At 35.5% G+C, this 19147-nt stretch overlaps 1 protein-coding gene across 1 annotated transcript in view; it reads right to left on the bottom strand.

The window, feature by feature from the left end:
* Positions 1-16367, bottom strand: part of dally (division abnormally delayed protein) — a 53497-nt gene extending 37130 nt beyond the window's left edge. Inside the window, exons 1-4 of the mRNA XM_018545812.1 lie at positions 16139-16367; positions 10656-10796; positions 2697-3276; positions 1720-1921 (exon numbers count right to left, since the gene is read on the bottom strand). Coding sequence (XP_018401314.1) covers positions 1720-1921; positions 2697-3276; positions 10656-10796; positions 16139-16367 — 1152 coding nt within the window. The remainder of the gene's footprint in view (positions 1-1719; positions 1922-2696; positions 3277-10655; positions 10797-16138) is intronic.
* Between the last annotated feature and the right edge of the window lie 2780 nt (positions 16368-19147).

The following is a 19147-nucleotide window of genomic DNA, read 5'->3' as shown; positions in this document are numbered from 1 at the left end:
CCCCCCCCCCCTCCCTCCCCCGATTTGGGCCGTGCAAACCTTTGTTCGCGATTCGACGAGTCCGAAATCGATGCAGGATAAGACTCTCTCTCGCGCGATTAGAAGAATATTCGGTATATCCCCCGAAGGATATGACGAAGCGAGAGGCATGGTCGGCTATACGACGGCGAATCAAAGGGAACCGTAGGAAAAGTTTGATGCGCTTAAGTTTCGCTTTTGCAAACTCGATCCGGATCTACCTTTACTTAAAACAAGGCGAGGTAGCCGCAGAACTGCCGGTTAGTTAAGACGAAACGAGAGGTAATCGAGGAATCGATTTTCGACAATCGCAGGAAGGAAGAATCGTAGAGACGGCGAGCGAGGAATCTGGATTTTAAACGAAACGAACGAGGGATCGATTCCGTCGTCGTCGTCGTCGCCTCCTCGCGGCGCGGCGCAACGTGGCCGCCCGTGTGAGAAACTTTTAATTGCGTTCCGCGCGCGAGCGGAGCGGCCCATTTCGTCGGCACTCGGGGTCGAGAACCGGAACGAAGGGACGAGAAATCGTGGTGTAGGTAGGGAAGGTAGGTGGAAGAGGAAGACGAGAGGGAGACGACTGCGAAAGAGGGCGGTAAGGCGAACGGCGCGAGCGAGTGCATAACTTATGCGTGTTCGCCGAACGAAGAATTGTCTCGAGGAGGGCAATACGAGTAGGGAATAAGCTGGGGCGCGCTGCGTAGAAGACGAATGTGAAAAGTTGAGAAAAAGTGGTGAACAACTAAAAACAGTACACTGAGAGAAAAGTGTTTGGTATTTGTGACTGTAATTGCATGATAACATAATTCTGTAGACGTTTGCGAGAACAACCATAAATTCTTTTTATAAACGGAATTAGAAATATAATTATATTATTATTACTGTATAACGTTATAGCAATATGATAAAAATGAAGCTTTTAATTATAATTATTTTACCACGCAATTATTACGTTACAAATGTCATACTTTTCTCACAATCAATACGGTACGCAATACTTCAAACGTGTATTTCTAGTTGAACGAACGAGAAGTTTTTGATTATATCATTCAAAATTTTGGTTATCTGAACTAGAATTATAGTAGATTTATCCAGAAAATTCTGATCAATTTGTCCATTGTTGAATAAAATTCTAATTAATGCAATCAGACTTTTTTTGTAGGTATATGTACGTGCATATAGAACAGAAAGAACGGTTTTTTTACTGAAGTATTTAAAAATTTACACAGATGTATTATAAAAATAAATTTTATTAGATCATCAAAATAGTAGAACGCTTAAATTAGTTGCTAGAATGTCCAAACTTTTTACAGCATGGTTCATCATGCTTAAATTTCCTATATAATTATTTTGATAGTTTAATAAAATTATTTTTAAATTTGTGTGTACTTAAAATTTTTAATATTTCAATAAAATTGTTCTTTCTATATTTACGTATAGATACGCTGGGAAATATAAGTATATTATACACTTGAGTGGACTTCGACAAACTACAAACTCATCGTCAAATTTTATGTGTGCACAGATGTCTTAAAAATTCCATACGTTACTTTCAGAACAATTTCTTTCGTAATCCTCAATTACTCGCAAAAAATCCGCGCGTTCAATCGCTTGTAATTATAGCGACATTCGCTAATTATGAGCTTCGCGACGCGAAATCGCTATAACAGCACGCGAAGACTCTTGGATCTTATTGCCACTCACCTTCTCCTCGAGCCGCGGACCGTCCTCCATTGCGTGCATGATGGCATCCGAAATGCGGGAGTCCAACTCCCTGACGGCGATCCTGACGTTCAAACCGTGGTAATCGGTATTGCCGCTCACCGCCGCGACGAGCCTCTCGACCGCCTCCACGTAACCGGACCACGCGAGATCCAGTTCGGATGCCGGCTCCGTCAGGCAGCCTCTGCAACATTTATTTGCATTTTCTCTCTCCCATAAGCTCGCAACTCGCGAAATTAAGGCGGTCGGTCGAAAATCACCACGATTATCATACCGATTATCACGCAAATCTAATAATTATAAATCACTCCGTAATAATTTCCTTATAACGCGTATCATTATAAATCTTACTATTAGAAACAATAAAAATCTTACGAGATACACAAAAAGAACAATTTCGCTGAAGTATCTATTAAAAAGGACCTCTCGCATTAATTATACAAGGTAATTTTTATTTTAATTTTAACAAGCAAATATTTCGAAAATATATCAATTAAGAATTTGAAATGATTGTTTCTTTGTAAATGAAATTCTTTCTTTATATAAGATTGATATTTTCGAAATATTTGCTTGTTAAAATTAAAATAAAAATTATCTTGTATAATTAATGCGAGGTCTTTTTTACAACGGTAGTAATCTTAGTTTAACCTTGAGATAACATTTATTTAAATGTTTCTTCGCAAAATTAAATTTTCAAAAAATTTGTCCGTTGATAATTATTATCAATTTAATCATTTAATCATCCATCAAGGAAAGACGATATTACTAGCGTCATTACTCGGTCGTGCACGATTTACGACGCGTAACGGTCGGTGTTTCCCATATCGTTGTGCCTACCGGAAAAGCGGATTTGTCACGCAGACGAGATTTCATCGTCCCCTAACAATAAGCCCCTCTTCCCCTTCCCGCGTGCATTACGAGAATCCGCACTCTTAGGACTGTTCTTATGAATTACTTACCTCACCACGTTTGTGCAGAATCCGCTGCAGGGACTTACAGCCTCCTTGATTCCCTTGCATTTGGGACAATAAGTCATTCTAAGCAGGGCATCGTAACAGGCCTCCTGCTGAAGATTGTTACCGCTGCTGGTGGCAAATAACACGTTGTCAGTCTTGTCGAGGACAGTTTTACCGAGTGTCAACGCCTGCACGAGAATCCTGGTAGCTTCCAGGCTCTTGCCGATCTTCTTAAATATCTCCTGCGGCGTGTCACCGAACGGTTGTATGTCATTAATCCTCTCGTACAGGCAGGATTTAAACTTGTCGGTGAAGTCCTGCCGATCCTGATGCGGATTAATGGCGTAATGATAGGCAATCGGGAAGAGCCGCGTGAAGAATTGACTGATCCGCTCCTGCAAAGTTTCTCGCGTCAACGGCTGCTGCAGATTGTCCGGGGTGTTAGCCGGCGACACGTAGTCCATCATCGCCTGGTAGAGCGCTCGGATCGACGATCTGCTCTGCACCGCCATCGAGCGGTACACTTGATCGAACATAACCAGAGTCTTGTTCTCCGACCTCCGCAGCAACACGATCACCGTCTCTGCGCAGATGGCGGAAAGTGCTCGCTTTAATATTTAACAAGAGCGATTTAACGCGAAAATCCTCCGTCCATTTTCTCCGCAACTCAATATCGAGGTTCGTGTAATCCTCGGATCGGAGATCGCAAAAATATTGGAAACTCGCGAAATTTTTTTTCAACCTTCGGGAAGATTTCTCTGTCGCGGAGTATTCGATTTTAGATATCATTTCTATATATACAGATACAATTCGAATCGTTAAAAAGCGATTCTCTGCAAGCAGAGAACACATTTATTTAGGATGCGAAGAGACAATAAAATTACAAATCAGCGTCATTGTATAAGTTCTCTGTAAACAATACCGAAGTAGCTCGTGAAATTCGAGTAAATATTGGGTATGTTAAGTTAGCACCCCAACTATAGTACTCAGGAGTTCTGATTAGAGTTCCCACTTTCTTTTGACGAGACGAAGAGTTTCCTATAGTTAATAACAAGAGTTCCGCTCAATAAACATATTTTTTACATTTTTTAAAAATGGAGTGCTAACATTTTATCGAATTTCGAGGTGAAATAGTTCTGAGCGGTTTAATAGCTTCAATTTGCGATTGCCTAGAGTTCCTGATATGTAAAAAAAATTTTTGAATATTAACAAAAAAAATTAAAAATTTTTGAAAAATTTATTTTTAGATACGATAGTTCTGATGATAATTTCTGCTCCTTTTTGACGATACAAAGAGTTCTCTATGATTTTTAATGACATATGCGCATAATAATCATTTTTTAATAATTTTATAAAAATAGGGTGATAACATTTTAACGAAATTCAAGGTCGCATAGTTTTGATCAGCTTAACAGAAGTATTTTATGAATACCTAGAGTTCTTGATACATAAAAAACATTTTTGAAGAATAATAAAGTTTAAAAAAAATAGTAGAAATCTTTGAAAATTTTTTTGAGAGTACCGAGTAGTTCTGATAGTACTCGACGTTTCTTATAGTACTCGACGAGTTCTATCGAAAACTGTAAGGTGGAAAAGCGATTGGACCAACGGTTTGCAAGATACAGCGACATTTGTCGGAAGATCAACAATTCTTAAAGTGAGTATATCTCGGAAACCGTTGGTCCAATCGCTTTGAGCCCTAATACTTTTCGACAGAACTCACCGAGAACTGTCCAGAACTGCGATCAGAACTACTCGGTACTCCCAAAAAATTTTGACTTTAAATTTTTTTCGAAGTCCTACGTCGGAAAATTTTTTGAGAGTACCGAGTAGTTCTGAGTAGCGTTTCTTATAGTTCTCGACGAGTTCTATCGAAAACTGTAAGGTGAAAAAGCGATTGGACCAACGGTTTGCAAGATACAGCGACATTTGTCAGGAAATCAACAATTTTTAGAGTATATCTCCGAAACCATTGGTCCAATCGATTTGAGCCCTAATACTTTTCGACAGAACTCGCCGAGAACTGTCTAGAACTCCGATCAGAACTACTCGGTACTCTCAAAAAATTTTCCGACGTAGGACTTCGAAAAAAATTTAAAGTCAAAATTTTTTGGGAGTACCGAGTAGTTCTGATCGGAGTTCTGGACAGTTCTCGGCGAGTTCTGTCGAAAAGTATTAGGGCTCAAAGCGATTGGACCAACGGTTTCCGAGATATACTCACTTTAAAAATTGTTGATCTTCTGACAAATGTCGCTGTATCTTACAAACCGTTGGTCTAATCGCTTTTTTATCTTACAGTTTTCGATAGAACTCGTCGAGAACTATAAGAAACGCTACTCAGAACTATTCGGTACTCTCAAAAAATTTTCCGATGTGTGACTTATAGAAAAAAATTTGAAGTCAAAATTTTTTGGGAGTACCGAGTAGTTCTGATCGGAGTTCTGGACAGTTCTCGGCGAGTTCTGTCGAAAAGTATCAGGGCTCAAAGCGATTGGACCAACGGTTTCCGAGATATACTCACTTTAAAAATTGTTGATCTTCTGACAAATGTCGCTGTATCTTACAAACCGTTGGTCCAATCGCTTTTTCACCTGACAGTTTTCGATAGAACTCGTCGAATACTATAAGAAACGCTACTCAGAACTACTCGGTACTCTCAAAAAAATTTTCAAAGATATCTACTATTTTTTTTAAACTTTATTATATTTCAAAAATGTTTTTTATGTATCAAGAACTCTAGGTATTCACAAAATAGTTCTGTTAAGCTGATCAGAACTATGCGATCTTGAATTTCGTTAAAAAGTTAGCATCCCATTTTTAAAAAATTATTAAAAAATGATTATTAAGCGCATATGTCATTAAAAATCATAGAGAACTCTTCGTATCATCAAAAATAAGCAGGAATTATCATCAGAACTATTGTATCTAAAAATTAATTTTTCAAAAATTTTTAATTTTTTTTTTATTACTCGAAAATTTGTTTTTACATATCAGGAACTCTAGGCAATCGCAAATTGAAGCTATTAAGCCGCTCAGAACTATTCCACCTCGAAATTCGATAAAAAGTTAGCACCCCATTTTTAAAAAATGTAAAAAAAATGTTTATTTGGGCGGAACTCTTGTTATATTAACTATAGGGAACTCTTCGTCTCGTCAAAAGGAGGTGGGAACTCTAATCAGAACTCCTGAGTACTATAGTTGGGGTGCTAACTTAACATACCCGTAAATATCACTTTTCTGTATATGTAGAAAACATATACAGAAATGTATATCCATAGATTTTGAAAAAAATTAAGAAACTTAAAATGTTATAGCTGAGGAAAAGATTATACTAAAATATCAAAAGAAAAAGTTACTCTCGCCAGGATAAAAAGAATAAAGATCTTCATTCTCGATCTAGATACATAAAATAAAGCGTCTGTTTATCTTTCCTTGTTTTCTCTTTTCTCCTCACTAATTCTTCTGATCTAACTCAATCGAATAATTCCTCTCATGCAAATCCACCCACTTGAGATTTTGTGAGTGGAGCGAGAAGAGCGTGCTTGTAACTAAGGACGAATGCGGTTGCACTTAATCGCACGAACGCGTAAAACGAAGAAGACGGACGATAAGTGCTCCTTGATTCCCGCTTTAGTTTCAAGTGGCCTCGACAAGAATCTATGCGCGCGGAGGAGGCCTAGAGACGTGCAGCTTGCGGCTCTAATGATCTTATCGAAGGAAGTGGCGGCCGGTCAGGAAAAAAAGTTTCGCGTATCTTTATTTCGATAATATCGATTAGGATTGAAGTTTACAGATGTACGAGTATCGCTGTGTAAAACATTGAAATATATATCCTGTTTTCTATAGCGAAACTACACTGTTAGATAACAAAATGGTAATCCATTATCTTGAATGACATTTTGTTTTTAACTTCTCCATATGTATGTCAAAATGTAAATTAATCCATCTCTGTGGTTAGATTCAAAGTAAACATTGTCTATATTAACGTACACGCTTAGTAAATAATAAATTAAATTTGGATCAAATTTAATCGTATATTTTCTTGAATTAAAAACATTTAACTTCCCTATTTTAAATTAACAAGTAACATAGAAAATGAGTTATGGAAATGATTGAAATAACTTAAAATTCAACATTATAAATTTAATAATGTAGTATATATTTTTTAAATTTAAAATAAAATATTATAGGTATATTTTAGATTTGATAAAAGCAAGAAAGAGAAAGTTCCAGTGCTGAACTTAATACAGAAAATAAATAAAGTCAAGATATTCGCAAGCAAATGATGACTTGTGACGTTTTCTTCAATATTTATTGGTTATTAAAATGCATTTCTGTGAAATGTATCTCATTAACTATAAAACAATAAAAGAAATAGTTTATTTGCTAAAGTTAAAATTTTATTTTGCCATATCAAATAAAAATTTTATTTCAAGAAATAAACGTGTATCTTCTAAATCAATTTCGAAGTGTCCTCTTTTCTATTTTCTATAAAATCTCTTTGCACAAATTAATTAAAAAAATATATTTATATATTTATTATGACTTATATAATATAACTTAATACAATTAAAAACTCTTGAAAATGAAATTGCAAAAATAAATTAAAATATGACTAATAAAAGTCTAGCGCGGTCGATACACAGTACGTAGTTACATATGATCCATAAAATAATAAACTGATACATAAAGACAAATATAATATGAATTATAATAAATTATGGTACATATTTATGAGATAATTTGAAAATTTCATTCGCAGTTTCGACGCATAACTGACTGAGAGAGAGAGAGAGAGAGAGAGAGAGAGAGAGAGAGAGAGAGAGTGCGCGCGCGCGTGTGTGTCATTAAAATTATTACTGTTTCTCTTAAAAAGATGTTTCTTTGTAAGACACATCTTGCATGATATTGAAATTGGACTCGCCGAGAACATACCGGTTCCGATATCTGATTTGCGACATTGCGCTCCAGAATTATGCTTCGCGGACGAAACTCGTAACGCGTTTCCCACCGGGATCGCAACGGAGCGAAGCGTAATTTATTTTTAAATGGATATGTCTCGTGGTTGTGAAGCAACTAAAATTAACGAGAAATAAAAATACGCGTTGCGATATCCCACAGCCGTCTTCTTTCGCCGTTTCTTTCTTTTTCTCTCTTTCTCCCGATAGGAAAACGAAAGCTTTTACACTTTTTCCCTGTAAAATATTATTTGTTGAGGCGAATTATATATGCCTACGTTAAATCAGACTTCAAAGGCGGTATACTATTCGAATTTGTTTTCCTTCAATTACTGACATTCCATCGACTGGACAGGAACAAATTGAACAATGTCCACGCGTGCATGCCCTTTTAGCAGAAAATTACATCGATCCTAATCAAACAAGCACAGAATGTAAACAGAAATTCCATCGAATTCGAATTTCTGTTTATAAATGAAACACTCTCTTCTCACGAGTCATGTAATGTTGATTGTGACAGTATATAGCATTTAAAAGAGAGAGAAATAAAAGTTTTAAAATAATTTATTCCGTAACGAATATTCTGTGGAAAATAAATAATTCTAATGTTTAATATTAGAAATTTTCATGCATTAGTAATAATAGTTTAAATTTTTTAACAGTTAATAATTGAATGTAAATTAAGCATCACAAAAATACATCATTTCAAAATAATTTTATTTCGAATTGATATTATATCGATTCATCATAATAAATTATATCATAAAGATTCTGAAATGTTTTATTATAATATATAAATTACACTTTTATGTAAAAATAAATCTCATAAATTCAGAAATACTTTAATATTAGTGCATAAATCTATAACGCAATTTTACATTCTAATTTTTAACACGAAAGTAAAAATATTGCCAACAGGACAGCAACAAATTGTTATTATTAACCAAAGAATTACACGAAAGGGTAATTTTACAGAAGTATCTAAAAATTTAGCTAGAGATGATGTGACACAGATCTTATCGAACTATCAGAATAATATTGTGTAGGATATTGAAACTGAATGTTAGAATTTCAAAATTTTTTACAGTATTGCTTATTATATTTGAAATTTTTACATAATTATTCGGATGGTTTAACAAAATTATTTTCATCAGATCTGTATTTAACTTTCGTAAAATCGTTCTCCCTCCTCTCCCAAGCAGACTGTCCTTAGTACTTAAAAAAATTTATTAAAATGCGTATATATATTAACAGACTAGATTCAATAAATCCAAGCTTAAATTTGAAGACATAGGGATTATAGGAAAGGGGGTTCTCAGTTTTCACGAGGCCACGAAAAATTGACACGAACGCACTAGCAAAGATACAAACGTTTGGGGCGCGGAGAGAGGGGAGAAGGGAGGGAAAGAGAGAGAGAGAGAGAGAGAGGAAGCACATTTTTGCGGTATCGAAAATAGCAGAGAGCGGAGGCTGCGCTTGAATTCTAGACGCCGCGTTACCTCGGTAACGACACGCGCCTCGCGAACACGCCGCCTCCGCTTCGCGTTTCCTCGCGCGCGCTCCGACGCCTATCATGCATCCTCTGTCTTACCCCGGTTTCTGCTCGGTACCGGTTAGCATATACGCCAGTATAAATACCGGACTGACCACGTAATCGCGATGATGACTAAAGGCGCCGGCCGAATTGCACGATGTTGAAACCTGCACGCGGTTTCGCGAAGCTGAAAAAAAGTTTCTCGGAAAGTCGAAAAGAAGAGATGAAATCATCGTCTCGTAGTCTCTCAATTGGAAATAAAAGTGACGATTCTGTTGTCATCTATTGTAATACGAATAGCGAGAGGTAATTGAAAGTAATAAAACGCGTAATGTAGAACAATGAAGATGAATCGCGATTGACATCGCGCGTTAATTTCTCGTATGCAAATACCGCTCACGGCTCGAGATGAGGAGTGACATGTTTGCGCGGTCGATCTTACGCGCGAGGCCGTTGCAGGAATTAAGGAGATAGATCGGTTTAAGCGACAGAGGGAGGATGGGAGGCCAGGGTACAGAGAGGAGGGATAGCGGTTCGCTTTCTTGTCCCCGTATAAGGCGGCACGCCGAGAGCAACTCCGATTCTTCACCTACGAGGGAGTCCCGCAGAGAATCTTGGAAAAAGAGAAAGAGAGAGAGAGTGAGAGAGAGAAGAGAGACCAGCCGGAACTCGAAATCGTTCACGATAATTATCAAGGTTTTCAGTGTGCAAGAATCACGGATGCGATGAAAGCGATAAATGCATCTTTTCAGGGAGATAGAAGCGTCCCTTCTTCCCTTTTGTCGAACTTTTGCCGATATAGCACCGGCCAGGAATCTCCATAAATCAAACGTGCTGAAGGGCGGGCAAAACACGCTGAAAACCCTGTTATTTTAATGACAAAACCATCGGAAACGAAGAATAAGCCGTTGGTCAATACCGATGTTCGAAGGTGTTTTATGAGGGGAGTTTTATATTCATCGAAGAATCATCGATTCATCTGATATTTAGTAGAAATTCAACTTACTTTAAAATATATATTTTTTGTATACAATATGTACCATATTATAAGCTTAAAGTGTGAAAATTATATTAAAAACTGATTTCACGTACATATGTTAATAACTTGGCTCTAATAATGAACTAAATTACTTATTATTTATTAATAGTTTTATTATTTATCAAATCGTCTTTAACAGAGAGATTTAAATTAATTATCTGATTGTTTTCCAGTTAAATAATCAATTGAAATAACTTGGACTTTTCAATGACGAGAATTAAGATCGATAAAAATAACTTAAAAATTTTTTTATCACACATTTTTATGGGGGTGTAAACCGAGTGCAACTTTTTATGTTGTTACAGAGATTTATATTAAGCATACGTTTATATACACGTATATGCGTATTATTGTATATATCCCCGTGCAAAGTATTCAATAAGGCAGCGAACGCGTTAGAATGCTGTTCTAAGAGGTGGAGAGTATCCTACCTCTGAGAGCGTCGGCGGTGGTGGCGAGGAGGCCTTGTAGACTTCTACTGTGATGATGGATCAGATTGTGGAAGTCCACACGGGCTTGTTGCTTCAGACGCTTCTCCATCTCTTCGCCGCAGCACTTGCCGCCGCATGTCGCTGGAAAGAAGAAATATTTCGTTTTATTACCGAGCAACGTCACCCATTAAAGCCGACAGAAGTGCTCTTCCCTTTTCGTTCGGCCCGAAGTTAAATCGAATTGGGGCACGAGGGGTAGAGCCCCTCAGCTCAGAGAGCCGTGCGGTTAAATTGCATAAACTGCATAAGCCCGGTGATATAAGAGTTCGGTAATCTGACCTATTTGCGAAAATCACGGTCTCTACATCGAAAAAGACCGCTGTAAATGAAATCTGAGTCGCGGGAATCTCTGTAATCCGAACGAACGGGAATTCTATTATATCGAATTGTTTTATCGCACACGCAGAATTTCATTTTATCGAATTAATCGGGGTTTTCATCTTTCCACGCGCAATTTCACGCTCGTAACATTTCGTGCGGATATCCGGCGTATCGGGTATTAACTGCGCATTATTTGCGATTTTGATTTCTTTTTTTTTTTTTTTCGAAAAAGAACATCGATATTCAAACAACAGCCATGACTCCATGAATCGACACTTTATATACATATTTCCAGAATTCTATTTAATTAATAAAATAATGAATTACGAAGAAGCGATAAGATTTCTCACACACATTTAAAAAATAATGCCGAAAACTTACAAAAAATATTTAAAAAAATAAGATTCCGAAGAAAGAGGACAACTTACATGGAAATTACCAGTGATTCTTTCATTTCCACGATTAATCTGAACTACTACAATTATGAAGAATTCTCGAGATTATTCCTAATCTTCATAAAAATGCATCAGAAAGGAAAGTACAACTTACACTATTTTGCCATCTATTTTGGGAATTGTTTTATTTTTTTATGTATTTTTCTTCATGGAAACAGAAAATTTATGATAATAACGCTACATTAAAAAAAAAATTGGTGCATTGAAATAAATTAATAAACTCCTTATTCACATCGTTACGAAATCGCTGTCAGTTCTGCTTCAATCATTTAAAAACTAATTCAGAGTTGTGACTAAGAGTTGGATTATAGAGAGTTGAATCAACAACTCTAAATTGTCTTAATTTTTAAATGATTGAAACGTAACTGACAGCAATTTCGTAACAATATTGGCAAGGATGTTATTAACTTTATTTTACACACAATGTACAAATTTTTCCTTGAGTATAGCAATTTATATTATATGATAATTTTAATAAAATAAAATACATCAACAAATGTAGAAATAAAACAATTTCCGAGCGATCGCAAAAAATGTTGTACTCTTTAACTTTATACCGAAAGGATTTTTTAACTCGTGTGAGAACTTACGAAATAAAATTTGCAAAAAAATCCAAAGCTATTTCAATTCAACGCGCTCGCTACATTTGCATTTTAAATACGAGCCGATGCATATAGTGCGTTACATTAATATTCGCGTACGGCAATAATAACGCTTCCTCGCGATAATTTCGAGCGGAATCAGAAAATACGCGGTCGCGGCGCGGCGTCGCGAACGATCGAAATCCCTCGGTGACGTGCATTCCTCTTTGCCTGCGAGCGAACCGGTTTCACGACCGAACGCTGCACCGAATTTAAAAATATACGGGTACAGCGCGAAATAAAAGTACGGATGAATACAGAAATCGGCAATTAAACGCGAAGGCAAATGTAAAAAGCAAAAAAGAGTAGCTACACTGAAAAAAATGGTCTGGTTGGATTAAATAGTACTTCTGGTGAAAAATGAATAAATCAGAATTTTCTGGCTAATAAATCTACTAGAATTTTAATTGAGATAATTAGAATTCTGATTTTAATATAATTATTCTGGTAAAATTCTAATAGATTTTACCAGAAATATTGTATCAACTAGAATTCTGGTTACCTCAACTTATAGAATTCTAATTTTAGAGCCGATTGACCCATCTTCAGATAAATTATATGGTAACCTACAACCTATTGGTTACTTATTGGATAAACGAAAGAATAAAAGAGTAAGAGCATAAGAGAGTAAGTGAGTAAAACAGTGAACTGTTTACCAAAAGATAAAACAATTCAGCTTTAATCAATTTTTTTGAATCATCCATTTTCAACCAGAAATTTTTTCAGTGTAATTGTAATAAATGAATATAAAAATATAGAAATAAATATAAAAAATGGTAATGAGAGGGTGGATTGTCTGATTAGTGATATCGATGTTAAAATAAATTTGATGTATTTAAAAAGTATTCGGTAATTAAAAAAAAAAATAAAAATTTGATATATGAATTATGAGACACTTTATAATGGAATATATAAAGACAAGAAAAAGGGAGACACTACAAGAGACACGTGTAAAATTTTACATTATCTTGTTAATCTAAAATTGTAAAATTGTATACATACATAATTTTACATAATTAGCAAAAATATAATTAAATATAAAAATTAACAGTGAACGGATTGACTGATTAATATCAACTGTTAAGACAAAGAAATAATTAGAATGTGTATTTCGTAGAAATAAAAAAAAGATAAAAAGAATAAATAGTGTCTAATCAAGAAACAGGTTGACACGAGTCAATTCACAAATGAAAGTATAAAGACAAGAAAAAGAAAGGTGTATAACATTTATGTGACATAAATTTACGTGTAATTGGATATGTACATATATAATTATTCATTCGTAAAGAATGTTAATTTCTCTCTAAGAAATAGAATGCTACCGTCACTTATGGAGATTCATAATATTTCTCTTATTTTTAGGCTGTTAAAAATAAGTCACTACGTTTCGTAAACGAATAACTCGCGAGATTGATGGAAAAAGAAGCGCGGTGTTGTGCAATACCTATGAACTGCGTCCGAGTAGCGTTAGCCAATAGGATTAATTCCAAAGTTCTGAGAAACATCATAAATTACGAGATCAACAAGGAAGTAGATAGGGAACGGTGAAAAATCGTTAGAAAAAAAATAGACGCGTCGCGACACGAGCGATATGCTGATGCGAATGACTTTACGGATTGATTTTTTTACACTGGAAGATCGTTGTGCGCATCAAACTTCTCTTTTACCGAATCTTCCTTTTCTACGAAGCCAGTCATGCAAGATTTAAATCGATATGGCGGTGATCTTCGGAAAGTCTTCGCATTCAAATTTATTCGAAGAGTATCCGAATTCAATTACGCAAATATTTGCGATCTCAATTCCGCTTTTATAATAAATTCTGTATCGAATCCCACACCTTAAGATGATTCCTGGAGAGAAATCAGATCGACAAGCGAAACTTGTGGTAGCGATATCTAGATAAGTATGAAATATCCAGCTCGTGGATTGAATTCCGAGAAATAAAAATTCATTTACGCAAAGCTATGATCTTTTTCTCAAAGTATTTAAGTAAAATGCTTTTTTAGGTTAATAATTGTGATAATTTTCTTGATTAATCACGCATAATTAGCGATACAATATTCATTTAATTGAGTAGCCTGTCAATCTTTCGATCGTATGCGAGAAAATCTGTAAACTCTTGCGCGTCTAAGATGAGAGAATAGAATTAATTTGCATGCAAAACGCGTGCAAATTTATGCACGCAGAAATCATACCTTTCGACGTGAAATATCGATGGCGGCATATTATGACTGCATATTGAATGTGATAACAATATTAATATTAATGATATCAAATATCGAATATTAATTGCGTGTAACATCAACAATTTTGATAATCCCTTAAAATAACCATGGATATTGTTAGTAACGAATATAATAGTTACAATGTTGGCAATTAATAACGCCAGTGACATTACTAGTATACCTAATTACTATTCGATTAGCAAAAATTATTACGCTAATACTCGCAGTAGTCGCGATCTATTCCAACTTAAATTTGAAGTAAATACGACGTCTTTGCGATACCGAAAAACGTCAAACTCCCATACTAGAAAGAAATTACTTTGCGAGACTCGCGGTCGCTTTCGCTCCGACAAATACCAATTAGTTAAATTACATTAAATTCGGTTGAACGTTAATGATCTCAATTATAATATTGTATTATCATTATACCAGAAGGTTTGCGGGTTATCGCCGTGTCTTTCTTCATTATTAATAATTGTATTATCATATTTATTTATATTATACTATATTACATATTATACATAAACATATTATACATTTTAGGCTAAAAGTTAACAAAATACTTTCGATAATTCAGATTTTTATGATTGTTTATACAAAATATCTACAACATGATGTGTTTTTTAACAATAATTAATTTTTTGGATCCAATAAGTGTAATTGGGTCTAAAAAATTATTGTTTAAAGAACACGTTGTTATGGATATTTGACTAAATAATTACAAAAATGTCAATTTTTAAGAAGTTTTTCTAAACTTCTGGCCTAAATTTATATACACAATATGTAAAAATTATATACATATGTATATATAAAATTATCGTATATGTAAATTATTCTAATTAGAGCACTCTCGCTCTTATATATTCATTTCTACTAATGTAGGTCAATTTTAATCTCCATTTAATTTACTTTTTATCCGTTTCTTGTTCTAAAAATCAGAAAGAGCTGAAGAGTAAAGTAAATCGGGATTAAAATTAAATTACATTTATAGAAGTGGACATTATTCAATCAGTTTGCTCCAAATTTGCTCGACTTATCTTTCTTTTTTTTTTTTTTTTTTTTTTTTTTTTTTTTTTTTTTCCAGCATAATACTCGGCATAATACATCCATCTGACAGAATCACCTGATTTTGACGTTACTGCCCGATGCTACTCTCCAATGCAATGCGAAGAATTAATATGGAGTCTCTTTCTAACTATATACTGCCACTTTTTGCCTTTTAACTTATATGACTAGTCACTAGGATAAACAGATATAATAACAATGTGTGTTTTCTTAACAATAATTTTTTAGACCTAATAATTGGATATAAAAAATTATTGTTAAAAGAAATTATTACGGATGATTGAAACCTTTGTCAGATTTTATAATTGACGTTTGCTTCTAGCTTATCATTGTTTACAATTCACATTGTAACATTTCTATCACGTGCTTTGTAATTTAATGATATTACTTAACTGGTATTAAAACCCAACTTGGCACAGAGCCCTTTAACTTTGTTCCATCTTTTTTTCTCTTTCGCCAGACGGACGTCAGCATAAAGCCTGAAATCTTATTCCTTGTTGTCCGTGCTTGTCATTTGTCTCAGATTTACAGCTTTAAACATAATGAAAAAGTACAGGTACGGGAAATAACAGGAACAGGAAATAACAGACTTCGACCCGATGAAAAATCGTGTACTCTGATATATTCACAGATTCCGATAGGTTGAAATCCGTTATTCCTCGTTGGCTGTACTTTTTAATTGTCTCAGGCTTAAATGATACGAAAGATCCACTTACTCCTCGGAGTGTCCGCGGCGGCCGGCTCGAGCGTGATGTTCTTGGTGCTGAAGAACGGCCTGACCAGCTCGCAGTCGACGACGAGCTCGGTGCCGTTGGACGTCGTCTTCAAGCGGTGCGATCTCGCGTGCGCGATCGAGTGGCACACGCAGTGACACCAGACGAGGATCGCGAGCAGGACCGCGGACGCGGGGAATCCGCGAGAGGCGGCTCGCGGTGTTATTTTCATTTTGGCAAAATGGCCCCGCGCGCGCGAGAGAGAGAGAGAGAGAGAAAGAGAGACGGAAACCCGGAGAAAAAACCCGCGAGGGAAATCGGCGCACGCGACAGAAGGACGTTTCGCGCGAGCGTGTTCGTGAAAATCGTCCCCTCTCTTTCACTCCGTAGCGCCTGTATCCTCTGTGTGTACGTGTGTGTGTGTTGTGGCCTCCTCCTCCTCTCTTCTTCCTCTATTCGTCGTCTTCTTTTACAAATTCGTTCCCGGCGGAGTCATCCACCGTATCGGAACGCGGTGATCGTTTGCCGAACGGCGGACGCGCCGTCAGACGGCACGACGACGGCGACGAAAGCGAGCGGCGGCGGTGCTGCGGGCACTCGGAGCATGCGGCGCGAACATTTGGTGCTGCGTTCGTGAGACGGAGATGGAGGACAAGGAAGACGGGCAGAAGGAAAAAGGAGAGGAGAGAGAGAGAGAGAGGTCAGAGACGGCGATCAGCGATGCGTCCAGGCGATCACGTACATCCAGCGGTGCTTCCGACACATGCACGCTCGGCCACTCGATTCGTACCACAATACGAAACGCACATATGTATTTTTACGTGTCGTGCGCGGGCGAGAGTTACGTACGTGTGTGTGTAAATGTGTGTGTGTGTGTATGTGTGTATATATGTGTGTGTATGTGTACACGTGCGACGTATACACGCACCGTATCTTACGTACCCGTGAACGCGAACCGCGAGATGGAAACGAGCCGGAACGCGCGTCGAAACACCTCCCACGGGTGACTCGATGCGACTGAAGCGCCTGGTTCGAGTTCGACTGATATGCCCGGCGAATTATGAATATTCGAATGGACCCGCCAGATAGCGCGCAAAGCGCAGCGCCCCCTTGCGGCCGATCTTCGGCGATTACGTTTACGTGCGCGTAAATGGTGAATTTGCCAATGGTCGGTAAGGGAGATTTCGTTTTTTTTTTTTCAGCGCGAGTATTATTTGCTGCCTACCTTATTAACAGATGCTATATTTATTAATAAACATTAATATAAAAAAAATATATAGATATATGTGTGTGTGTTTTCTAGGAGAGATATATATTTATGCTCCCAGAAAATACACATTCAGGCGTCTTATAAGACAACATAAATAAAGAAATTGAGCCTTCTATTAATTTATTTTATTCACGCGGGTGAAAATGATACGTTACAATAATTTTTCTTTTACTTTTATTCGTATTCATTTTGGTCATAATGTATGTTTAATGTATTGCAATTTTGAGTTAATTACATTTATGTATCTTTTTTTAAAAAATTATTGGCTCTTTTCTCTTATTTTTAATCAATTTGATAAATAAAGAAGTCTTAAAATTTATGAAACATTATTAAGTTGATTAAAAATATGCTAAAATTAAAAATTCTTGACTTTTTTATTTGATAAAATAAATAAACTAAGAAATATACAGAGCTATATAGAAGTCGACCGCTGGTTGTTATATGTTGCGAAATCTTAAAAATAATAACATAATAATCTTCGTATGTTTCGACTTCTATGTTTCAAGTCATCTTCAGCTTTTCCAATATTACTGGATATTATTTGAGATGTAAAGTGTCCTATAATTGCATATTATACTATCTTAAGTGCCACACCTTGGAACCTTTCTGAGAAATGAGCAATTTGTCCAAACAGTTACAAAGCTGAGTGTTGAAATAAACTCTAGCTAAAAGTTAAAAATACCATTAACCAAGATTGCATGGACATATTGAATTGAAATTTAAAATAATATAAATTTATAATAAAATAACCTTCATAAGCACACCACGAGTGATCACACAACTTAAAACTTAGATTTTACCGCAAATCACCCCCATTCACATAATCTTCAGAACTTCGTCACATTTTTCAATAATATTTTATTAAACATTTTTCGGAATATTAGAATTATATCTATATAACGCCTAGTGGATATCTATCAGTATGCATGTTTTCTGGATTATTAAATTGAAATTATCCGCCAGAATTGTCAATTTCATGAAATAATCTAAATCTGTATTTAACATTGATAATGACGCGACCAATATATTGAAACATCTGTTAACAGTAATGTTTATTGATTCCATTTCTTAAACATTGTGAAAGATCTTGTTCGGCTTGCAGCCCTCCTACTATTTTATAAATTTTAATTTATTTTGATTGAAATATGTTATAATTTTTAACGTTATTAAAATCACAGTTTTAAATAAAAATCGAGAATTATTTAATTTTAAACATACACACACAATACACACATGTATATCAAATTAATAAATGTCAAATTAGTAATACATCTACGTCATCTAAAAGCTACGTTCAACCGAAAAAAGGGGCAAATTAATATTAGTTAAAACTTAAAATGCTTATTACAGAAGATTGTTTGAAAGTATTTGACATTCTATGTTTATCATAAAATCCGCTATCAACGATTTTATTAGTCTGCGGTGACTTCTCGAAGGAATAAAGTACGCATAGTAATCAAACGTTTATTAAACACTATACATTTGTGACCATTTTTACAAATACGTTTAAATTTTTAGAAAAATTTAAACGTTAATAGTGCAATTTTGAAACACAAGGTATGTTTCCAAAGACATTATTCATAGTACGAATAAATACAATTGTTTCTTTAACTAATACTAAAAGTATCAACATTTTCTTACCAAAACAACTATGCGATCATCATTGACTGCAAATAAACGTGTTTAATATTAAAGAAAGGAGTAAACTTATTTTCTTATTTTAAAGTGAATCTTAGTTGTTA

This window comes from Cyphomyrmex costatus, unplaced genomic scaffold (genome assembly GCF_001594065.2).
Source record: "Cyphomyrmex costatus isolate MS0001 unplaced genomic scaffold, Ccosl1.0 scaffold502, whole genome shotgun sequence".
NCBI lineage: Eukaryota > Metazoa > Arthropoda > Insecta > Hymenoptera > Formicidae > Cyphomyrmex > Cyphomyrmex costatus.
The sequence above is the reverse complement of the archived record's forward strand: the minus strand, read 5'-3'. Positions and strand labels throughout refer to the sequence as shown.